General features: G+C 43.2%; 1 protein-coding gene across 1 annotated transcript in view; it reads left to right on the top strand.

Annotated features, from left to right (window-relative positions):
• Positions 1-18,222, top strand: part of LOC121292718 (tetratricopeptide repeat protein 9A) — a 125,582-nt gene extending 107,360 nt beyond the window's left edge. Inside the window, exon 3 of the mRNA XM_041215032.1 lies at positions 17,945-18,222. Coding sequence (XP_041070966.1) covers positions 17,945-18,024 — 80 coding nt within the window. The 3' untranslated portion in view covers positions 18,025-18,222. The remainder of the gene's footprint in view (positions 1-17,944) is intronic.
• The last annotated feature ends 302 nt before the right edge of the window (positions 18,223-18,524 follow it).

Here is an 18,524-nt window from a genome sequence, read left to right on the forward strand (position 1 = left end):
CCCATAACAAAGCTACTTTGACACAATCAAACAACTGACTATGTATCCCCTTGCTGAAAGGCTGAAAAAGCTCTGTCTGGACTTGACTAGAAATCTCTTGAATCCCACCTCCCATTGCCACAATGTGCCTTTTACCACAACCACATGAAAGTTAATGTGTGATGGAATGAAGGAGAAAAGACACTATTCCACAAGTAACATATAGAACAAAATTACTGTGAGACAGTCTGATCCCCTACTTTATAAAACTCATGTAGTATGTAAGTGATTGAGAATTTAATTAATTCAACATGGCACACATGAGCTATGAACTTTAGTACAAAATGCAGAGTGCAGTAGACCTTTCATTTTGATTCTGTAAATTAAGGAGACCTGCATTTGCAATATATTGTAATTATTTGCATACTGAAATTATCATAATTGAGCAATCCCTATATTATTTTATACTTTATTTTTATATCAATGATTTTCTATAACTATGTTATGAATCATGATTGGCACCAGCCACCATTATGATTTTTTAATCAACCCCAATTATCTATCTATCTAAACAAAACAGACAATTTGCATAAAGACAAAACAATGCAAATGCTGGAGAACAGAAATAAGAACAAAAAAATGCTGGCTGTCTAACCTGTTGAGTATTTCTGACATTTTCTGTTCATTATAGCTAATTTACACACAGCAAGCCCCTACAAATAGCAATTTAATATTGACCGGATCCATCTCTTATGGTGATGTTCATTGAGGCATGAATATTGGCTAAGCTAACAGGGAAGAGTCCCCAGCTCTTCTTTGCTGATTAAATGCTTTGATTTTGATTTACTGAACAATTTCAGAGTTAATCCTAATGGTGTGGATGGGACAGTTATTATTTTCAGCCTTTTTAATTGAATTCTAATTCTCAAACTGCGACAGTGGGATTTGAATTTCCATCCCCTATATTAATGCAGCTCACTAGATGAGCTAATCTAGTTACAAAACTAGTAGACCCCCCATATGCATTCACATTATTCAGCCTCTATCTGCACTACATAAGACAACAATAACTTATATTTATATAATGCCTATAATGTAATAAAACATCCCATGGCACTTCACAGGACTATTATAAAACAAAATATGACACTGAGCCATATGAAGAGGTGGTGGCATAGTGGCACTGTGACTAAACTAGTGTTCCAAAGACCCAGAGTAATGCTCTGGGGACCCAAGTTCGAATCCCACCGTGGCAGATGGTGAAATTTGAATTCTATAAAAATCGGGAATTAAAATTGGGGAAAGAAATCTGCTTTCCTTACCTGGTCTGGGCCTACATGTGATTCTCTTAACTGCCCTCTGAACAAGGGCAATAAATGCTGGCCTAGCCAGCGATAACCACATCTCAACAAAATTTAAAAAATAAGATCTATAGGCCAAAAACCTGGTCAAGGAGGTAGGTTTTCAGGAGTGTTTTAACCGGGAGGTGGAGAGGTTTAGGGGGGGAATTTGAGACCGTAGGGCCTAGGCAGCTGAAGGCACAGCCACCAATGGCAGAGTGATTAAAATTGGGGATGCCCAAGAGGCCAGAATTAGATGAATGCAGATATTCAGGGGATAGTGGGGCTGGAAATGATTACTGAGATTCGAAGGTATTTGAAAGCAAAGGTGATTGAGATGTTGCTTGACCAGGAGCTAATAATGGGTCAGTGAGCGCATGGGTGATAGGGCCACAGGACTATACAGGCGGCAGAGTTTTGGATGACATAAAGTTTATGGAATGTGGTAGACCAGCCAGGGGTGCATTGAAATGATCAAGTCTAGAGATACCAAAGACAAAAATGAGGGTTTGAGCAGCAGATGAACTGAGGCAGAGGGAAGTCGGCGAAGTGATGGAGATGGTAATAGGTGCTCTTATTGATAGCACGGCTATGTGATCAGAAGCTCATCTCGGGGACAAATATGACATCAAGATTGCAAACAGTCTGGTTTAGTGAAAGACAGTAGCCAGGGAAAGGGATGGGGTCAGTAGTTGGGGAACAGAGCGAGCACTGAAGATGATGGTTTCAGTCTTCCCAATACTTGAAGCAAATTTCTGCAAATGCAATACTGAATGTCAGGTGCACAGTCTGATAATTTGGCCACAATGGAGGAGTCAAGAGAGGTGGTGGCAGGGTAGAGCTGGGTGTTGTCAGTGTACACATGAAATCTAAAATTACGCTTTCAGATTATGTCGGCAAGAGGCAGTATGTATGAGTAATTGGAGGGGGCCAAGGACAGATCCTTGCAAGACAACAGGGGTAACAGTTCAGGAAGAAAAAAATTGCAAGTGAAACTCTGGCATTGATTAGATAGATGAGAATGAAACCAGGTGAGAGCAGTCCCACCCAGCTGGACAACAGTGGAGAGGTGTTGCAAGAGGTTGGTGTGATCAACCGTGCCAAAGACTGAAGACAGATCAAGAAGGACGAGGAAGGGAAGGTTACCTTTGTCACGGTCACATCAGATGTAATTTGTGAACTTGATAAGAGCTCTTTTGGTATTGTCACGGGTGGAAACTGATTGGAGAAATTCAAACATTGAAGTTCCTAGAAAGCTGGGAACAGATTTGGGAAGCGACAATGTGTTTAAGGACTTCAGAGAGAAAAGGAAAGTTGGAGATGGGATGGTAGTTTACATGGATAGTGATGTCAAGGGTTGTTATTTGAGGAGAAGTGTGATGACAGCCGATTTAAAGGAGAAAGGGACAGCACCTAAAGGAGAGAACTATTTACAATGTTGTTAACAAAGGGACCAGGAGGGAAAGTGGGTGTTCAGCAGTTTAGTGGGATGAGGATTGAGGGAGCAGACAGTGGGTCTCAGGGACAAGATCTCAACTCATCATGCTCTCCTTTGAGTTCGCATGCCTCTTATCCTTCCTAAATCTCTCTCCAACTCATTTCTGCAGCCACTTCCTTGACCTTGCCACCTTACGTGGTCTTGCTAGTCCCATTGTATCAATCACAGATAAGGCCATCTCTGATCATTTCCTTGTATCACTCTACATCACAACGTCACTCCATGCCCCAATCCCATTTCCTTCTGTATCATCCCCCTGGGAAAGACCATTGCCTAATTCACAGACTCCCGGAAGTAGGCTTCATAGTCTTGAGTATGTTAACAACAAGTCTTTATTAACAACTCATAACTATACACAAGAGCTGACTCCATCCTTCGTCTTTACACATTTCTGACCATCTCCAGATTGACCCTGGCTCTGGGCTTTGTGTCTGCTTACATTACTGTGTGGGTGGTACTGTACTCAGTCCCACCTTAACCCTGTATGTACTAGACCCTACTATTATACCCTCCCCCAAGTCTTTATCCCATGGATGTAGAATTAATTTTGTTTACTTCAATTCTTACATTGTTATAAGTCTTGTGCATTTATCTTACTGTTACAACCTTAATGCTATTCCAGCATTATTGCTATTACGGAATTAACATAAACAACATTCTCCCCACTTTAAATCCTTGAAGTCAGAGGTTCAGAAGGCCTGGAAGACTTATAATCTGCCAACATCTCATTTGCTGTTCTGTCGGGAGAGTGGCTCTGGTTCGTGTTAGCTTTGAGGCTGGACTGGCATTTGGGTATGGTTTTATTTGATTCTTCCATTGCTTCATGTTAAACCATGCCTGGTTGGTCTGGCTGGTTTTACAGTATGTGGTTGTTTTTACTCTTGATCTTTTCTTACGGGGCTGACAAAACTGGTATTGGTCTGCCTGGCGGTGCACTTTTCTTCTTTTACTGTTTGGGGCCAACGGGAAACCCTGAGACTGAGGAAGGGCATTCATGTGGCAAGAAGAAGATTGAGTAGCATGCTCGCCTCTGTTTTTTGTTGTTGGTGCGAGACTGTTACAAAGTCCTGGCGTTCTTTGTAGTCCTGGCACGCTAGCTAGAAGTTGCCATGTGTGCACAGTGATTGGTGTGTCTACCAACAGTACCATCATAGTAGTTGGAAGCAGAATCTTCTCAAGACTGTTGATCCTTCTCTGCTACCACACCTATTGGAGGCGCTATGGTAATCTTGTGCGCGATAGGTTGGCCTGACCACTGGGGACTTTCCAGGACCTGGAATGATGATGGGCAAATCTGCTCCCACAAAAAGAGAAGAAAGGTCACAGATGAAATCAGAGTCTGACTCCTGTTTGGTGTTTGAGGACTCAGGCCCATGCTGTTCTGGCTGGCTAACAACAGTGGTAGTCTTGACACCTTCTGCTGCCTGGAGGAGACCTAGTACTATGCAGGCATCCCTGCTCAGAAGAGAGGGAGGCTGATTCCGGACAACGTACATCAGCTCAAAGATCTATTTATTGCCACACCTCAGTGGTTAAAGGATCACACCGATGACTGGGAACCCAACGCCCCTTGCTCCACAAAATGGAGTCACGTGTTGAGACTCAGAGTCGGGGTTCAGGATTAGCGACGGGTTTCTTTCAAACGGCACTTCTGACTGACTGAAAAGGGGGTTCTCAGAACTGGCTGGCCTGGAATTTAAACAAATTTATCTCACACTCACAGGCTGTGAGCTTTGCTTCCTGAAGCTGGACTTCCAAGGGAAATTCAATGGAGTCTCATGCTGGAGTAAAACTTCTACCTTTTTGCTTCCAGGCACTTCTCTCTCTGGAACTTTTTATTTCTGGTGAATTTTCTCCACATCTGTAGTTTCAGTTGGGAGTTTGTTTCAGTTCAGAATCCATTGAAGGTGCCCTTTTTCTTAGTTTTCTGCATTCGTGTGTAGATAAAGGTTTCTGATCGGGATGCTGACACCATGGAATCCTGCTTCGGGTACCATGCAATAAGCTTCATAATCTTGAGTGTATTAACAGTAAGCCTTTATTAACAACTCATCACTATATACATATATACAGTAGAGGGTACAGTAGAGGGTGCAGACTCCATCCTAGATCTTTACACATCTCTGTCCATTTCCAGACTGACCCTGACTCTGGGTGTTGTGCCTTCTTACATCACTGTGTGGGCGGCACTATACTTCGTTCCACATTAACCCTGTACAGACCCTACTACTACACATCCACCTTTGATGTCCTAGTCTCCATTGAAACAATGACCCTCTCTCACCCTGATTCTTAATGGCCTTCATCTCTGCTACCTTTAATCCAAGGAACGCGGAGTTGAGAGTATATGACAGACCAGCCATTTACAACCATATCTGGTTAGGCCATGTAAAGCACTATCAGTCACCCAAAACTTTTCGGCTTGTTCCTTAACTTGCACCAAGTCCCGTTCCCCTATCACTTCTGAGCTCATTGACCTACATAGCCTGCCGGTCAAGCAATATCTTGATTTTAAAATTCCAATCCTTGTTTTCAAATCACCCCCAGTGTTTCACCCCTCCCTATCTCTGTAATCTCTCCCAGCCCCACAAACTTTTGACATATCTGCATTGCTCTAATTCTGACCTCTTTGGTATCCCCAATTTTAATTGGTCCATGATTGGTGGCTGCACCTTTAGTTGCCTGGACCATAAACTCCCTGTCTCTCAACCTCATTTCCGTCCTTTAAGTCATTCCTTAAAACCTACCTCTTAACCAAGCTTTTGGTCATCTGACCTAATATCTCCACATGTGGCTCGATGTCATATTTTGTTTTATATTTCTCCTGTGAAACACTTTGGGGCATTTTATTTTGTTGAAGGCACCATATACCTCTACCACCTAGGAGGACAAGGGCAGCAGATGAATGGGAACACCATCATCTGCAAGTTTCCCTCCAAGCCACACACCATCCTGACTTGGAGCCATATCGCTGTTCCTTCATTGCCGCTGGGTCAAATTCCTGGAGCTCCCTTCCTAACAGCATTGCGGGCGTTCCTACACCACATGGAGTGCAGTGTTTCAAGAAGGCAGCTCACCACCACCATCTCGAGGGCAATTAGGGATAGGCAATAAATGCTGGCCTAGCCAGCAACGCCCACATCTTGTGAATGAATAAAATAAAATGTAAGTTGCTGTTGTTGTTGTTGAGATGGAAGTTGAAATCACTGAGGGTGAGAAGTCTTTCGGTGCAGAGGCTGAGAGAGGAAAGTGGTGAAGATACCTCAGTAAGAAAAATTTAATTGTACTTGGGAGGGTAATAGAGAACGAAGAGGGTGTAATAAAGCTATTGGGTCAACTATGACCTTCTGGAACAACAATCTGGGCTGTTGTGAAACAATTGACAGGTATTTCAGTTGGGTACTTGGGTTTTAATGAATCAAGTGGTTGTAGAAATATTGAGAGTGAAATTGATTTATGCTGGTATTGGGAAGCAGTGGTATGCTATTTTACTCGATTATTTTCCATTCATGTCAATGAAAAAGTGATTTGGGTGCAGTGTAAAACTGCCAGTTCAATATGAGCCTTTTTGGTGCCACTGGTGTAGATCAGTATCATCCATATTATTTCTTGACTTGGCTCAGGGGTCCATAGGAGCTGTTTTCTGTTGCTTATCTATTTCCGCTTTGGGCGCAGAACTGGTGAAGACTAAGTAAGCTGGTCTAAAGATGCTGTGGTTAAGATGCCAGCTATGATGCTGTCCTGTTGACTCAGAAGATAAATGCATAACTTTAGGTTTCAGATTCAATTCCTGGTCTGTGCTGCTTTGGGCCGCTCCCACCCTTTGTGAAGACAGTTGGTAAATTTCACTATATTTTCAGCCTCCAAATTCCTTCAGGATTCTGGCTATCTGCTGCCACAAGTCTTCCACTTGCAGGACCTCCATAAGACACCAGCAACAATGGTGTATTTGGGTCCCATCCAAAGAGTCTGGCATCCATTTGTGCCCCGACACTACAAAGAACCTGGAAACCATTTTACAAAACTTCAGATGAGTCCCCGCGATCGGAAAGTCAGTAGGAGCATAGGCAGAGTTAGGAGTGCTTGGGCAGCCAAACTCTCTGCTAGACATACCACCTCTCCCATCAGAAATTCTTGGCAGGCAGGTGGCAGAGGTGTGCTCGAAGTGGCACCCACTTGATCCATGCAAAAGAGGTGCCTTCACAGTGACCCCATAAACTCCAGCTGGGTTAGTGCTGCACAGTAACTCCCAGGCTGCAGACAGATAATTCCAGGGCCATCTTGGGTATCTTAGTGGAGCTTAGCATCAATGGTGGTGCCGTAAATCAGGCTTAGCGCCTCTGCACTAGCGAAGGGGAAAGTAAGTATCCTCACTCCTGACTCATGTGGACATAGAGTGAGGACGATGTTGTGATGATAAAACTGTCTGTAAACATTCAAGGTCTAGGCTTGCACTTGAAGAATGGTCATCTTGGCAGGGGGCCATGGAAGAGTCAGCGTTCTCGGTGGGAAAAGGGGAAAAATTGGAAGGGACTGGATGGGGAAAACAATACTAGTATCAAACCCTCTGGTAACCAATTTCAGAGTGAGAGTCATTTGACTCACATATCCACTGACAAGTGTTAGGCTACAGGCAAAAATGTTGTTGGGAGGTGGGGCTGAGCAGACAGGGGGGCTAAATTTCGCCAGCACTTTAGGGATGGACTGGGAGCCTGGAAGGCTGGCAAAATGGTGCAGAAAGGCAGCAAATGTTGTGCCTGCCATCTTCCTGTTGCCATGACATTTTACCAGCAGTGGGAAAGGTGACATACTGCCTTCTTGCCTGGAGTCCATATGAGCCGCTTAAGTGACCAATTAAGGGCCTCTTCCCACTTTGGCTGGCATTTTACCGGTTGTGAGGGTGCCCATCACCATTTGGGCGGACTGTCCAGTGAGACCCGGTGGCCTCCCAACGAGCTCCAAGCGGCCCTCCTTTTCAAGCACTCTTCGGCCTATGAAATGGCCACCCGGCAGCAATGGCTACCTACCCCGGCAACAGCATTGCCTGCCCTCAGCGACCATTCCCCCCACTCCCACCCCTACCCTTTGCACTAGCCTGCCTTACTGACCTGGGTGGCTCAAGACCTCAGTTACCTGACTTTGAGGGCACTTGGCCATCGGTACACCCTCAATTTCCAGATGTTGTCCCAGCACTGGCCGCTGTTAGCAGTGATGCTTCTGAGGCTGCTGTGCTGCCAGCCTTCTGATTGACCTGGCAGTTTTTAGGGATGGGCTGCTGCCCTTAATGGGGATGGCAGCCACTTGGTTGCCTCACGCCAGCAAAATGCAGCCCTGGGTCCTGTTGCCCGCTGAAGCGAGGTCACTCCCTGCTTTTGGCCCCAGTGTCGGGACCCCTGCCACCTATGAAACATTCAGCCCACAGAATTGACACACTCCATTGAAGCAGCAAAGCATGTAAAGGAGATTGGTAATAATGACTGATTCAGAATGACTGCTGGTAAAGCTCCCATTGGGAAACGAGTCCCTGATTTTGAAGCTACTGCTGTGATGCTTCATGGATAGTCTGATCAATACGAACTGTCTAAACACAAAGGAGAATTTGTACCATTTATAAGTCCGTGCATTTTTAATTTTAGTATTTATCTCTCCTCTCTCTCTTTACATCTATTTCTTTTGTTCTCTGCCCAGAGGCAAGTCTGACCCATAGTGCTGTGATCTCCACCACAGATAGGCCAAGGATGCAGGTCTCGAATCCACCCCAGCCAGAACAAGGGTTGAACCCCATGCTGTTGGCACCAATCTGATCCAAGGAGTTCCAAGTTGCTGTGGCAACATCACTTTTATGTGCACGTTGTAGTCTGGAGCTATGAATCATGACAATAGAGGCTCCAATTTCCTTTCCGTTGCTTGGCTGACCCACTCTTTCCACCTGCCATTGGCGTGTGTCTGAAGGATTGAGACTCTTCCTTGGCCATCAAGTCCTGGAGTGGGACTTGAAACCAGAGCTTCTGGATCAGAGGTAGGGACACTACCCACTGCACCACTCGACTTCCACTTTATATCTCCTATCCATTCCTTATCATCAATGCATGCTACCTTTTGGCAACTCTTGATTTATTACTGTCCCAGGCAATAACAACCTCTTGTGTCTTCTGGTATTATACATACTGCAGTTTGTTTCATTGTAATCAGGAGCTCACCAAGCCTTCTTAGACAGTACCTTCCAAACCCACGACCACTACCACCTAGAAGATCAAGGGCAGCAGACAGATGGGAACACCACGACCTGGAAGTTCCCCTCTGAGCCACTCACGATCCTGATTTGGAAATATATTGCAGTTCCTTCACTGACGCTGGGTTAAAATTCTGGAGCTTCCTCCCTTACAGCACAGTGGATGTACCTACACCACAGAGACTGCAGCAGTTCAAGAAGGCAGCTCACCACCACCTTCTCAAGGGCAATTAAGATTGGGCAATAAATGCTGGCCCAGCCAGTGATGTTCAGACCCCCTGAACAAATTTTTAAATATCAGCCTCATCATTTCTCTTCCATTCTGTCAATTCAGAGCCTCCTCGTTCTTCATCCATTTTGTCCAATTAACTTTTCCAGTAATATCTGTAGTACCATAATTCAGAGATATTACAAGACTGTTAGAGATGCTTATTCAGGTTATAATCTGGTATTCAGCCAATTTTCTGACCTCGCAATAACCTTCGCTAGCGGATGTTCTCGTTCTGTGGAGCGAGTTAAATAATCCCACATATTCTTGAGCAAGAACTAACTTCAACCATCTCCCCGTGCCCCCACACCCACTCCCAGAGTATGTAGACCTCTATTTCAATAACATCATAGCCCTCTGATGGTGCTTACCCCATTCATACTGGTATTTAGCCTTGCAGTGGTTCAAGAAGGTGATCATAACAGCTAAAGCAAGTTGCTAAGAGGAGTAGCTGAGGACAAGTCACTAGACTGATTTTTGAAATAGCCTGATACCACAATCAGAAGACGGCAGGATTGGTAGCCTAGAAGGAGGAAATTAGATGGACAGAAGGGTCGTCTTAATCTGATGTGGTCTTGCAGTAGGTAGGTAGGTAGGTAGGTGGATGGAAGGATGAGTAACTGGTTCATTGCAAAATCATTAATGCATCATTGTGATGCCGATTCAAATAAAACAAGTAATCGTAACTCAACATAGTTATAGACAATCATTAAAATAAAAATAAAGTATAAGATATTGTAAGGATTGTACAATTAGGAACATTCCAGTATGCAAATATTTACAATATTTTGCAAAATGCAGGTCTCCTTAATTTAATAAAGAATAATTTAATAAGAATAAAAATGAAAGGTCTACCACAATCTGCATTTTGTACTAAAGTCCATACATCATATGTTAAATATGTTATTAAATTTAACTGCTTAAAACCCATTGTAAACATTACATATTGCTACTCATTTTACTGTTTCTCCTGAGAATTCATAATTACTGAACTAACACATTGTATATTGCTGAAATGTGCACCAGTAATTAGGGCCACAGCCTCAGTAGGTCAATGTCTTAATGTTTTGACTTGAATATAACTCTTCTTCAAAAGTGAAGAGTTCTGAAGAAGAGTCATATTTGACTCAAAATATTAACTCTGTTTCTCTCTCTGCGGATGCTGCCATTCCTGCTCAGGTTTTCCGGCACTTTCAGTTTTTATTTCAGATTTCCAGCATCTGCAGCATTTTGCAAGGTGTTTGTGCTTTGGTTTGTAAGTACACTTGGTTGTGAAGGAGCAAAATCATGTAGAAATAAAGACATTCATGCCCCATTCCTATCAGGCAATGTTTCCAGCCAGCTGATGTAGATTCAACAACAGTCATCTGCTGGCCAGCACTCTGAACAGCTAGCTATATATTTTTCATGTTTGCGTTTCATGTCTTATTTTTAACTTGGTGCCAGCTTTTAAAGTGTTTACTGTATTTCACCTCATTCTGCATCACTGTACAAAAAATAGGCACAGGTTACCACTTAACACCCTTACTGTCACTCTAACTCAGGGCAACACAATAGGTGAAACAGCTAGGTGTCAACTTGCAGCTATCATATCTTAGAGCTTTTACATCTAAATTGACAGCTTTTAAACAATTTATTGTCCTTAGCATCTGTGGCGACAACATACATTGTTATTTCTACCTATTTGTTTCTTTATATATGTCTTCACAACTGTTAAAACCTTAATTCTAAATATACCGTAGAAATGTTTGAATTTGTGACTGTTTCCAGGCTATCGTCTGAAAGTTGAGAGATTCCAGTCTTTTTTTCTAAGCAGCAGGTTCACCAAAGTATACAGTTTTTGTTCAGACAAGTTTTGGCTGAACATTCACCTCTCTATAGCATTCGACAGGCACACGTTGTCACACTGCAGTGTGTGAACAGTGAATGGACCGGACGTGCATTCGGCACCAGCGATTATCCTTCATTTTCTCCAGTCTAATACCAAATACCAACTTCTCTTGGTCTTATATGTGATCCAAGTAGGACGAATGATTTGTAAAATGAAAAACGCTCATCATGGATAACCATATCTGTACCAGTTCTAGAGTTAGACCCATTTCTTTCAAATTCCCATAGGATATATTAGACTTTTCAGGGATAAATGAATTGCCTTCTAAGACAAGTCTGCTAGCAGTCAGATATTGTATATAGATTTCTTGGCCATTACTAATGTGTTGCAACCATAGAATCACAGAATGCTTACAGCACAGAAGGAGGCCATTCGGCTGGTCATGTCTGTGCTGGCTCTGAAAAGGAGCAATTCACATAATGCCACTCCCCCACCTTCCCCCCACCAGAGCCCCCCCGCCCCCCCCCCCCCCCCCCCCCCCCCAAACCCAGCACATTCTTTTCAGATAATAATCCAATTCCCTCTTAAATGCCTCAAATGAACCAACCTCCACCACAGTCACAGGCTGTGCGTTCCAGATCCTAAGCACTCACCACTTGAAAAGGCTTTTCACATGTTGCCATTGCTTCTTTTGCCAATTGCCTTATATCTGTGTCCTCTTGTTCTCAATCCTTGCGCCAATGGGAAGAGCTTCTCCCTATCTACACTGTTCAGACTCCTCATGATTTTGAATACCTCTACCAAATCTCCTCTCAACCTCCTCTTCGCCAAGGAAGACAGTCCCAACTTCTCCAATATATCTATGTAGCAGAAGTCCCTCCATGGAAACATTCTCATGAATCCTTTCTGCACCCTCTCTAATGCCTTCACATCCTTCCTAAAGTGTGGCACCCAGAACTGGATACAGTACTCCATCAGTATATCAACATGTTTAGAACCGTCCTACATCTAACAGAAGTATGGAAAGGATCCCATTGCCCTGAGTAAGGAAATGGTGGACATGTTGAATAAATATTTTGCATCTATATTTACAGTAGAGGAAAAGGTTAGCATGCTGGAAATCCCAAAGAAATTAATATTGAATCAAGGACCGGGATTCACCAAAATTAACATAAGCAAAACACAGTAACAGTAATGAAGAATATAATGGCACTAAAGAGTAACAAATCCCCAGGACAAGATGGTTTATATCCCAGGGTTTTACAAGAAATAGGAGAGAGCATTAGAGATGTCCTAACTATTACCTTCCAAATTTCTTTCGATTTGTGAGCAGCTCCTTTTAGATTGGAAAATTGCTGATGCCATTTCTCTTGTTAAGAAAGGTGAGAGAGGAAAGCCAGGAAATTAAAGACCAGTTAGCCTTGCATTTGTTGTTGGGAAATCCCTAGAGCCTATGATTAAAGGTGACTGCCTGAAAATGTTCAGCTGAACAGAGAGAACCAGCATGGATTTATAAAGGGTAGGTCTGGCCTGATGAACCAGATTAAATTTTATGAAGAGATGACAGAAGTGGTGGTCAAGGGAATGTGTATGGATGTTATTTATATGGATTTCCAGAGTGCATTTGATACAGGGCCCCCTTATAAAAGATTGTTAGCTAAAGTTGAAGCTCATGTGATTGAAGACAAATTATTTATCAGGTTAGGAAATTAGCTAGGTGCAGGTACTTTAATTGGCCAGTGGTGTCCCATAAGGGTTTGTGTTGGGGCCTAAATTATTCGCATTGTTATTAATGACTCGGATGCTGGGGTAGAAAGCCAATTATCCAAATTTGCCAATGACGCAACGATAGGCGGCACTGTAAGCAGTGTAGATGGAAGCATAAAATTACAGAGATATGTTAATAAATTAAACCAATGGACAAAAATGTGGCAAATGGATTTCAATGTAGGCAAATGTGAGGTCAACTGCTTTAGATCTCAAAGGTATAGAACAGGATACTTTCTAAGTGGTTAAAAGTGGAGATCCAAAAGGACTTAGGGGCCAAGCAATGCATCCTCCAATTTTTTTTTTGGATTGCAAGGCCCCTTTTAGTTTTTCTTTAGCACAGCCACACATGCACAATAACTTAAAGGGATCAGCTTGTGTGCAGTCTGTGCAGGAGCTTGCAGGCCGCTAAGGGCTGCACAGCTTGGAGGGAATATTGGGTCCAGGTACAGAAATTATTAAAATGCCATGAACAAGTGCAGAAAAATAACCAAAAAGGTTAGTGAAATGCTGATTAGAATGCAAGGGGGTGAAAATCATACTTCAACCTATACAAAGACCCGGTTAGACCACAGCTGGAGTACCGCGAGCAGTTCTGGGCACTGGACTTTGTAAAAGGATATATATTGCCTTTGGAGGGAGTGCAGCCTAAATTTACCACAGCAAAACCTAGGCACCAGGACTTGAAGAGAGATTATACAAACTGGGCTGTATTCCCTGCTTTTTAGAAGGTTAATGGGTGATTTGATTGAAGTTTTCAAGATATTAAGAGGAACTGATTGGGAGTGAAGCTATTTCCACTGGTTGGGGAATCTAAGACGAGTCTAAAAATTAGGGGCCGTCCTTTCAGAAGTGAAATTAGGAAACATTTTTATACACAATGGATGGTAGAATTTTGGAATTCTCTTCCAAATGGCGATTGATGCTAGACCCATTGTAGGGTTTAAATCTGAGATTGATCATTTTTTTGTTATCTGAAGGTATTGAAGGATATGGAGTTAGCTCCAAGATCAGCCATTGAATTGCAGAACTGTTTCGAGGGGCTGAATGGTCTATTCCAGTCTCTGTGTTTCAAGGTTCCTATTTCTTCCCTAGCATGACTTGTAACTTCATAGCAATCTGATACACATTTCACTTGGCATGAAAAAGCTTATAAATTAATACGGATAAATGTAATGAATTGTGGTAGAGTTAAACTGAAATGATTGAGCATTTGGGATGGGAGAGGATACTGGCACCCATACTCTGTGCACTTTGAAGTTTGTGGAACAATTCCCCCCAATTTGTCTGGAGCCTCCTGGATTTAAAGATTAACCTCCGAGAGACCCCTGCAAGCAATCCAGGAGAAAACTTATAGGGATACTCCGCCGGACTCCCAAAATACAGTCCAACCACAGGAAGCAGCTCAAGGTTTGATATGCTGTTTATGCTGAGAGTCTAATCTGGGGACTTGAAATTCTGTTGATGAATCCAGTTCTGCAGGAGCTGACAGCTGTCAGCCCATCTGTGTCCTACCTTCACCCTCTCTTCGACTGGTTTACTTTTGGATTTTGGTCTCTTTTTCACATTGATCTAAAGGGCAGCTTAAAACTGGCAGATAGGAATGTGTGCGTGAAAGTGCATGCGTCAACAGGTAGCCTGCCAACATTGCATGTTGGCCATCATATGGGGTGTCTTGTTTTGAAGCACAGTTGGTTGTGGAGGCCAGTAGCATCGGTACCAGTTGGAGCTCCATATTTACCACCATTAGCATAAATTCAAGCCACCAGGAAAGACGAACTTTTGTTTATTCTGAACAGTCTAAATTTTCAGATGGTGGTAGCTTCAAGCCATTTCCTTTTTTGCACTAAGATCAAGCTCTAATGGCCTGCTCTCCACACACACACTCACATCCACGTTTCGTAACAATGGTCCAAAACGGGGATTGAAATTTTCACTTGGGAGCAGTGTCACCTCATACCAAAGAATAAACATGGCTAAGAATGGAAATCTCCATCTGGCAAATGGGCCACATGGAAAGCAATGTGACTTTAAAGGCTTCTTTAATCCTCCCTTTCATCTCCTTTTGCTGCTTTTTGTTTTCCTCTTCTGGAATTTATTTTTCCCTCTTCATACCCTAACAATCTGTGGAATTTCCAAGCATTTTCTCCTACTTTTTATCATGAAGAGAACAAAAGAAAGTAAAACCTTTGGAGGCAGGAGTATCCCTGCACTCATAATGGTAGTACCTAGCACAAAGGAAGATGATTGTGGTTGTTGGAGGTCAGTCATCTCAGCTCCAGGACATCACTGCAGGAGTTCCTTAGGGTAGTGTCCTAGGCCCAACCATCTTCAGCTGCTTCACCAACGACCTTCCTTCCATCACAAGGTCAGAAGTGGGGATGTTCGCTGGTGATTGCACAATGTTTAGCACCTTTTGCGACGACTTAGATACTGAAACAATCCATGTCCAAATGCAGCAAGACTTGGACAATATCCAGGCTTGGGCTGACAAGTGGCAAGTAACTTTCGTGCCACACAAGTGCCAGGCAATGACCATCTCCAACAAAAGAGAATCTAACCATCGCCCCTTGACATTCAGTGGCATTATCATCACTGAATCCCCCACTATCAACATCCTGGGGGTTACCATTGACCAGAAACTGAACTGGACTAGCCATATAAATACTGTGGCTACAAGAGCAGGTCAGAGGCTAGGAATTGTACAATGAGTAACACACCTCCTGACTCCCCAAAGTCTGTCCACCATCTACAAGGCATAAGTCAGGAGTCTGATGGAATAGTCTCCACTTGCCTGCATGAGTGCAGCTCCGACAGCACTCAAGAAGCTTGACACCGTCCAAAACAAAGCAACCAGTTTGATTGGCACCCCTTCCACAAACATTCACTCCCTCCACTATCGATGCACAGTAGCAGCAGTGTGTACCATCCACATGATGCACTGCAGGAATTCACCAAGGCTCCTTAGACAGCACCTTCCAAACTCACGACCACTACCATCTACCATCTAGAAGGAAAAGGGCAGAAGATAGATGAGAAGTCCATCCACCTGGAAGTTCCCCTCCAAGTCACTCATCATCCTGACTTGGAAATATATTGCCGTTCCTTCAATGTCACTGGGTCAAAATCCTGGACCTCCCTTCTTAATAGCACTGTGGGTGTACCCACACCATATGGACTGCAGTGGTTCAAGAAGGCAGCTCACCACCACCTTCTCAAGGGCAACTAGGAATGGACAAAAATGCTGGCCCAGCCAGCGAAGCTCACCTGAATAATAATAACAAAAAAAGCCCTTCATTAAGATGGTTGGCGCAATGGATTTCATAGAGGCTTTTGAATGTGCTGTAACTGCAATGAAATCTAAGAAACGCCACAAATAGGCTTTCCATACACTCAAATGATCACAGTCACCCCTGCGATGAAGAAGAATTGCTGGCCAATTCACTATACTCCTCAGTTAGTTGACTTAGCAAGGCAAATCTTTCAGTGAAAACTTTTCACTCTGTTCAGCTGATGTCCCTTTTGCACAGGGAACATGGGCCGGTCCTTGCTGACAGAGTACCAATCACTTGCAGGACACAGGTGTGCACTGCTGATGATTTGATTGGACACATGTCCCTGGGTTGGCTTGGGGAAATCTGCTAATGTGAAAACTTCATGCTCTGGTAATGTTCATTCCTGTAAGAAGGGCCATCCTGTTGGTGCCACAGATGTCAGGTGGGATTCATTTGTAACCCTTTTACCTATGGGTCACAAGGTTTTGGGTTCAAGTCCTACTCCAGTGACTCAATGACTTCATTGATTGCCAAGCACTTTGGAACATCATCCTGGGGTTATGAAAGGCATCATATAAATGCAAGTATTTTTTCTTTCTTCCATATGCTGCCTGAAGGTCACCCTGCAGCAGATGGTAAAACTGTGTAAGAGCCTGTCTTGAGAAGCAGAGGCAGTGAAGACATCTTCTCTGAAAGGTTTAGGTACAGGTTTGTAAATTCATGTCCTGGGATATTGGCTGTTGAGACAGATTGTTTGGTAATCACTCCTATGAAACACCTTGGGATGTTTTGCCCCTAAATATAAATGCAGTTATTGATTAACCTTTTAGATATTACCAAAGGGAAAAGTATTAATTTGTACACAGGTCTACATCTACTAATGCAATACAATCTTGCTTATGGCCTTCATTGCCTTTTACATATGCTCATAGCAGAAAAAATCTACCAAAAATTGACCAATCAAAAATTATGACACTCCAATGTTTCTGTGCAAACCTCTGACCAATTCTTTACAAGTTCTAGGTCTGCTTGCTACCTCTGAACTCACCTTGTTTCTATGTACATTAAACTGATCAGCAATTCATTCTCAATAACATCACAGGAGATTCGCTAGCGCTATTAAAGAAGGTGACTCCTTAAATTTATCTCTTCCCTGTTCCTTTGTTTTCATGCTTTGAAACTTTGGTTCATAGGAAGACTGAGAGCAACGAGGTATATAGTATCCCCAGCCCTAGCAACATCAAGAAAGGCCATTCTGGTGACCTGTGGGTGATGAACTATCCCGTACAGTACAAAGGCCAAGATAAGGAAGGCGCTAGGTTTGATCCCTGACCTGTGAATGAGGTAGGTGATCTCAGTCAGAGTGACAACTGGGGCAGTCTAATTGGCCCCACATATTAAGAGGGAAGGAGGCAAACTCAACCAGAACATGGGCTGCAAAATCTCTGTCTACTAATCCATTGCTTGAATTTGTCAATGGATGGAAATTGAATGAGAGCAGTACCACACTCATTTATAAAGGCAGGCCAAAATGGTGGATCAGACTGTTATCATGTCCTGTCTAAGTTTGCATATGAAGTCTGGCTATTTGGATGGTACACAAGGGCAGAAGGTGCCTGTGAACTTGTATGCAAAAAAAGTCAGCACTTCCAGGGGAGGAGGGGGTCTCTCCTAATCTAAATTAAAACAGTGTATAGATATACATGTGTCAACTGGCTCATCTTTATTCTTATTCTGTCCTTGTTTAAATGCAGATACAAATGTGATCAGGTACATCCAACTGGCAGAGATGAAGCTCAGCAGATGCTCGCAGAAGGAGAAAGAAGCACTGTAAAAGAATCTGATACTCCAGGGCATGAGGGAACAGTTGGTATGGTGACTGGTGGGCTTTGCTTCACCATCAACCTGGATTGGATGCTTGCCTGCACAATACCTGCTCTGGTTTCTCAGCTGAGGAACTACAGGGCCGGAGACCGTTTGAAGTTTGGCATTTTGTGTAACTGGAACTGGATTAAAGCAAGCCCCAGGCTGTGACGTCATTACAAGACTTTCGATAAGCTTTGTTAGGACATTTTTAATTGCGTCGCTTGTTAAGGAAGGTAACACATTTAAAAAGTCCCATTTTAATGACTGTTAACAAAAGTTTATTGGTAAACACAAAAATTTGGAGTGCACCGTTCTTCAGAAATGGGGAGAGAAGTGCTTTTGCAATGACATCACAGTGATCCCACAATCCTGATCACAAACTGGGCAAGGGAGAGCATCTTAAAACAATTGGCTTAGTAGATAGAATCCAAAACATTTGAGCAGTCTTGTATATTTGCACTGCCATTT

The sequence above is a fragment of the Carcharodon carcharias genome, chromosome 20 (assembly GCF_017639515.1).
Source record: "Carcharodon carcharias isolate sCarCar2 chromosome 20, sCarCar2.pri, whole genome shotgun sequence".
NCBI lineage: Eukaryota > Metazoa > Chordata > Chondrichthyes > Lamniformes > Lamnidae > Carcharodon > Carcharodon carcharias.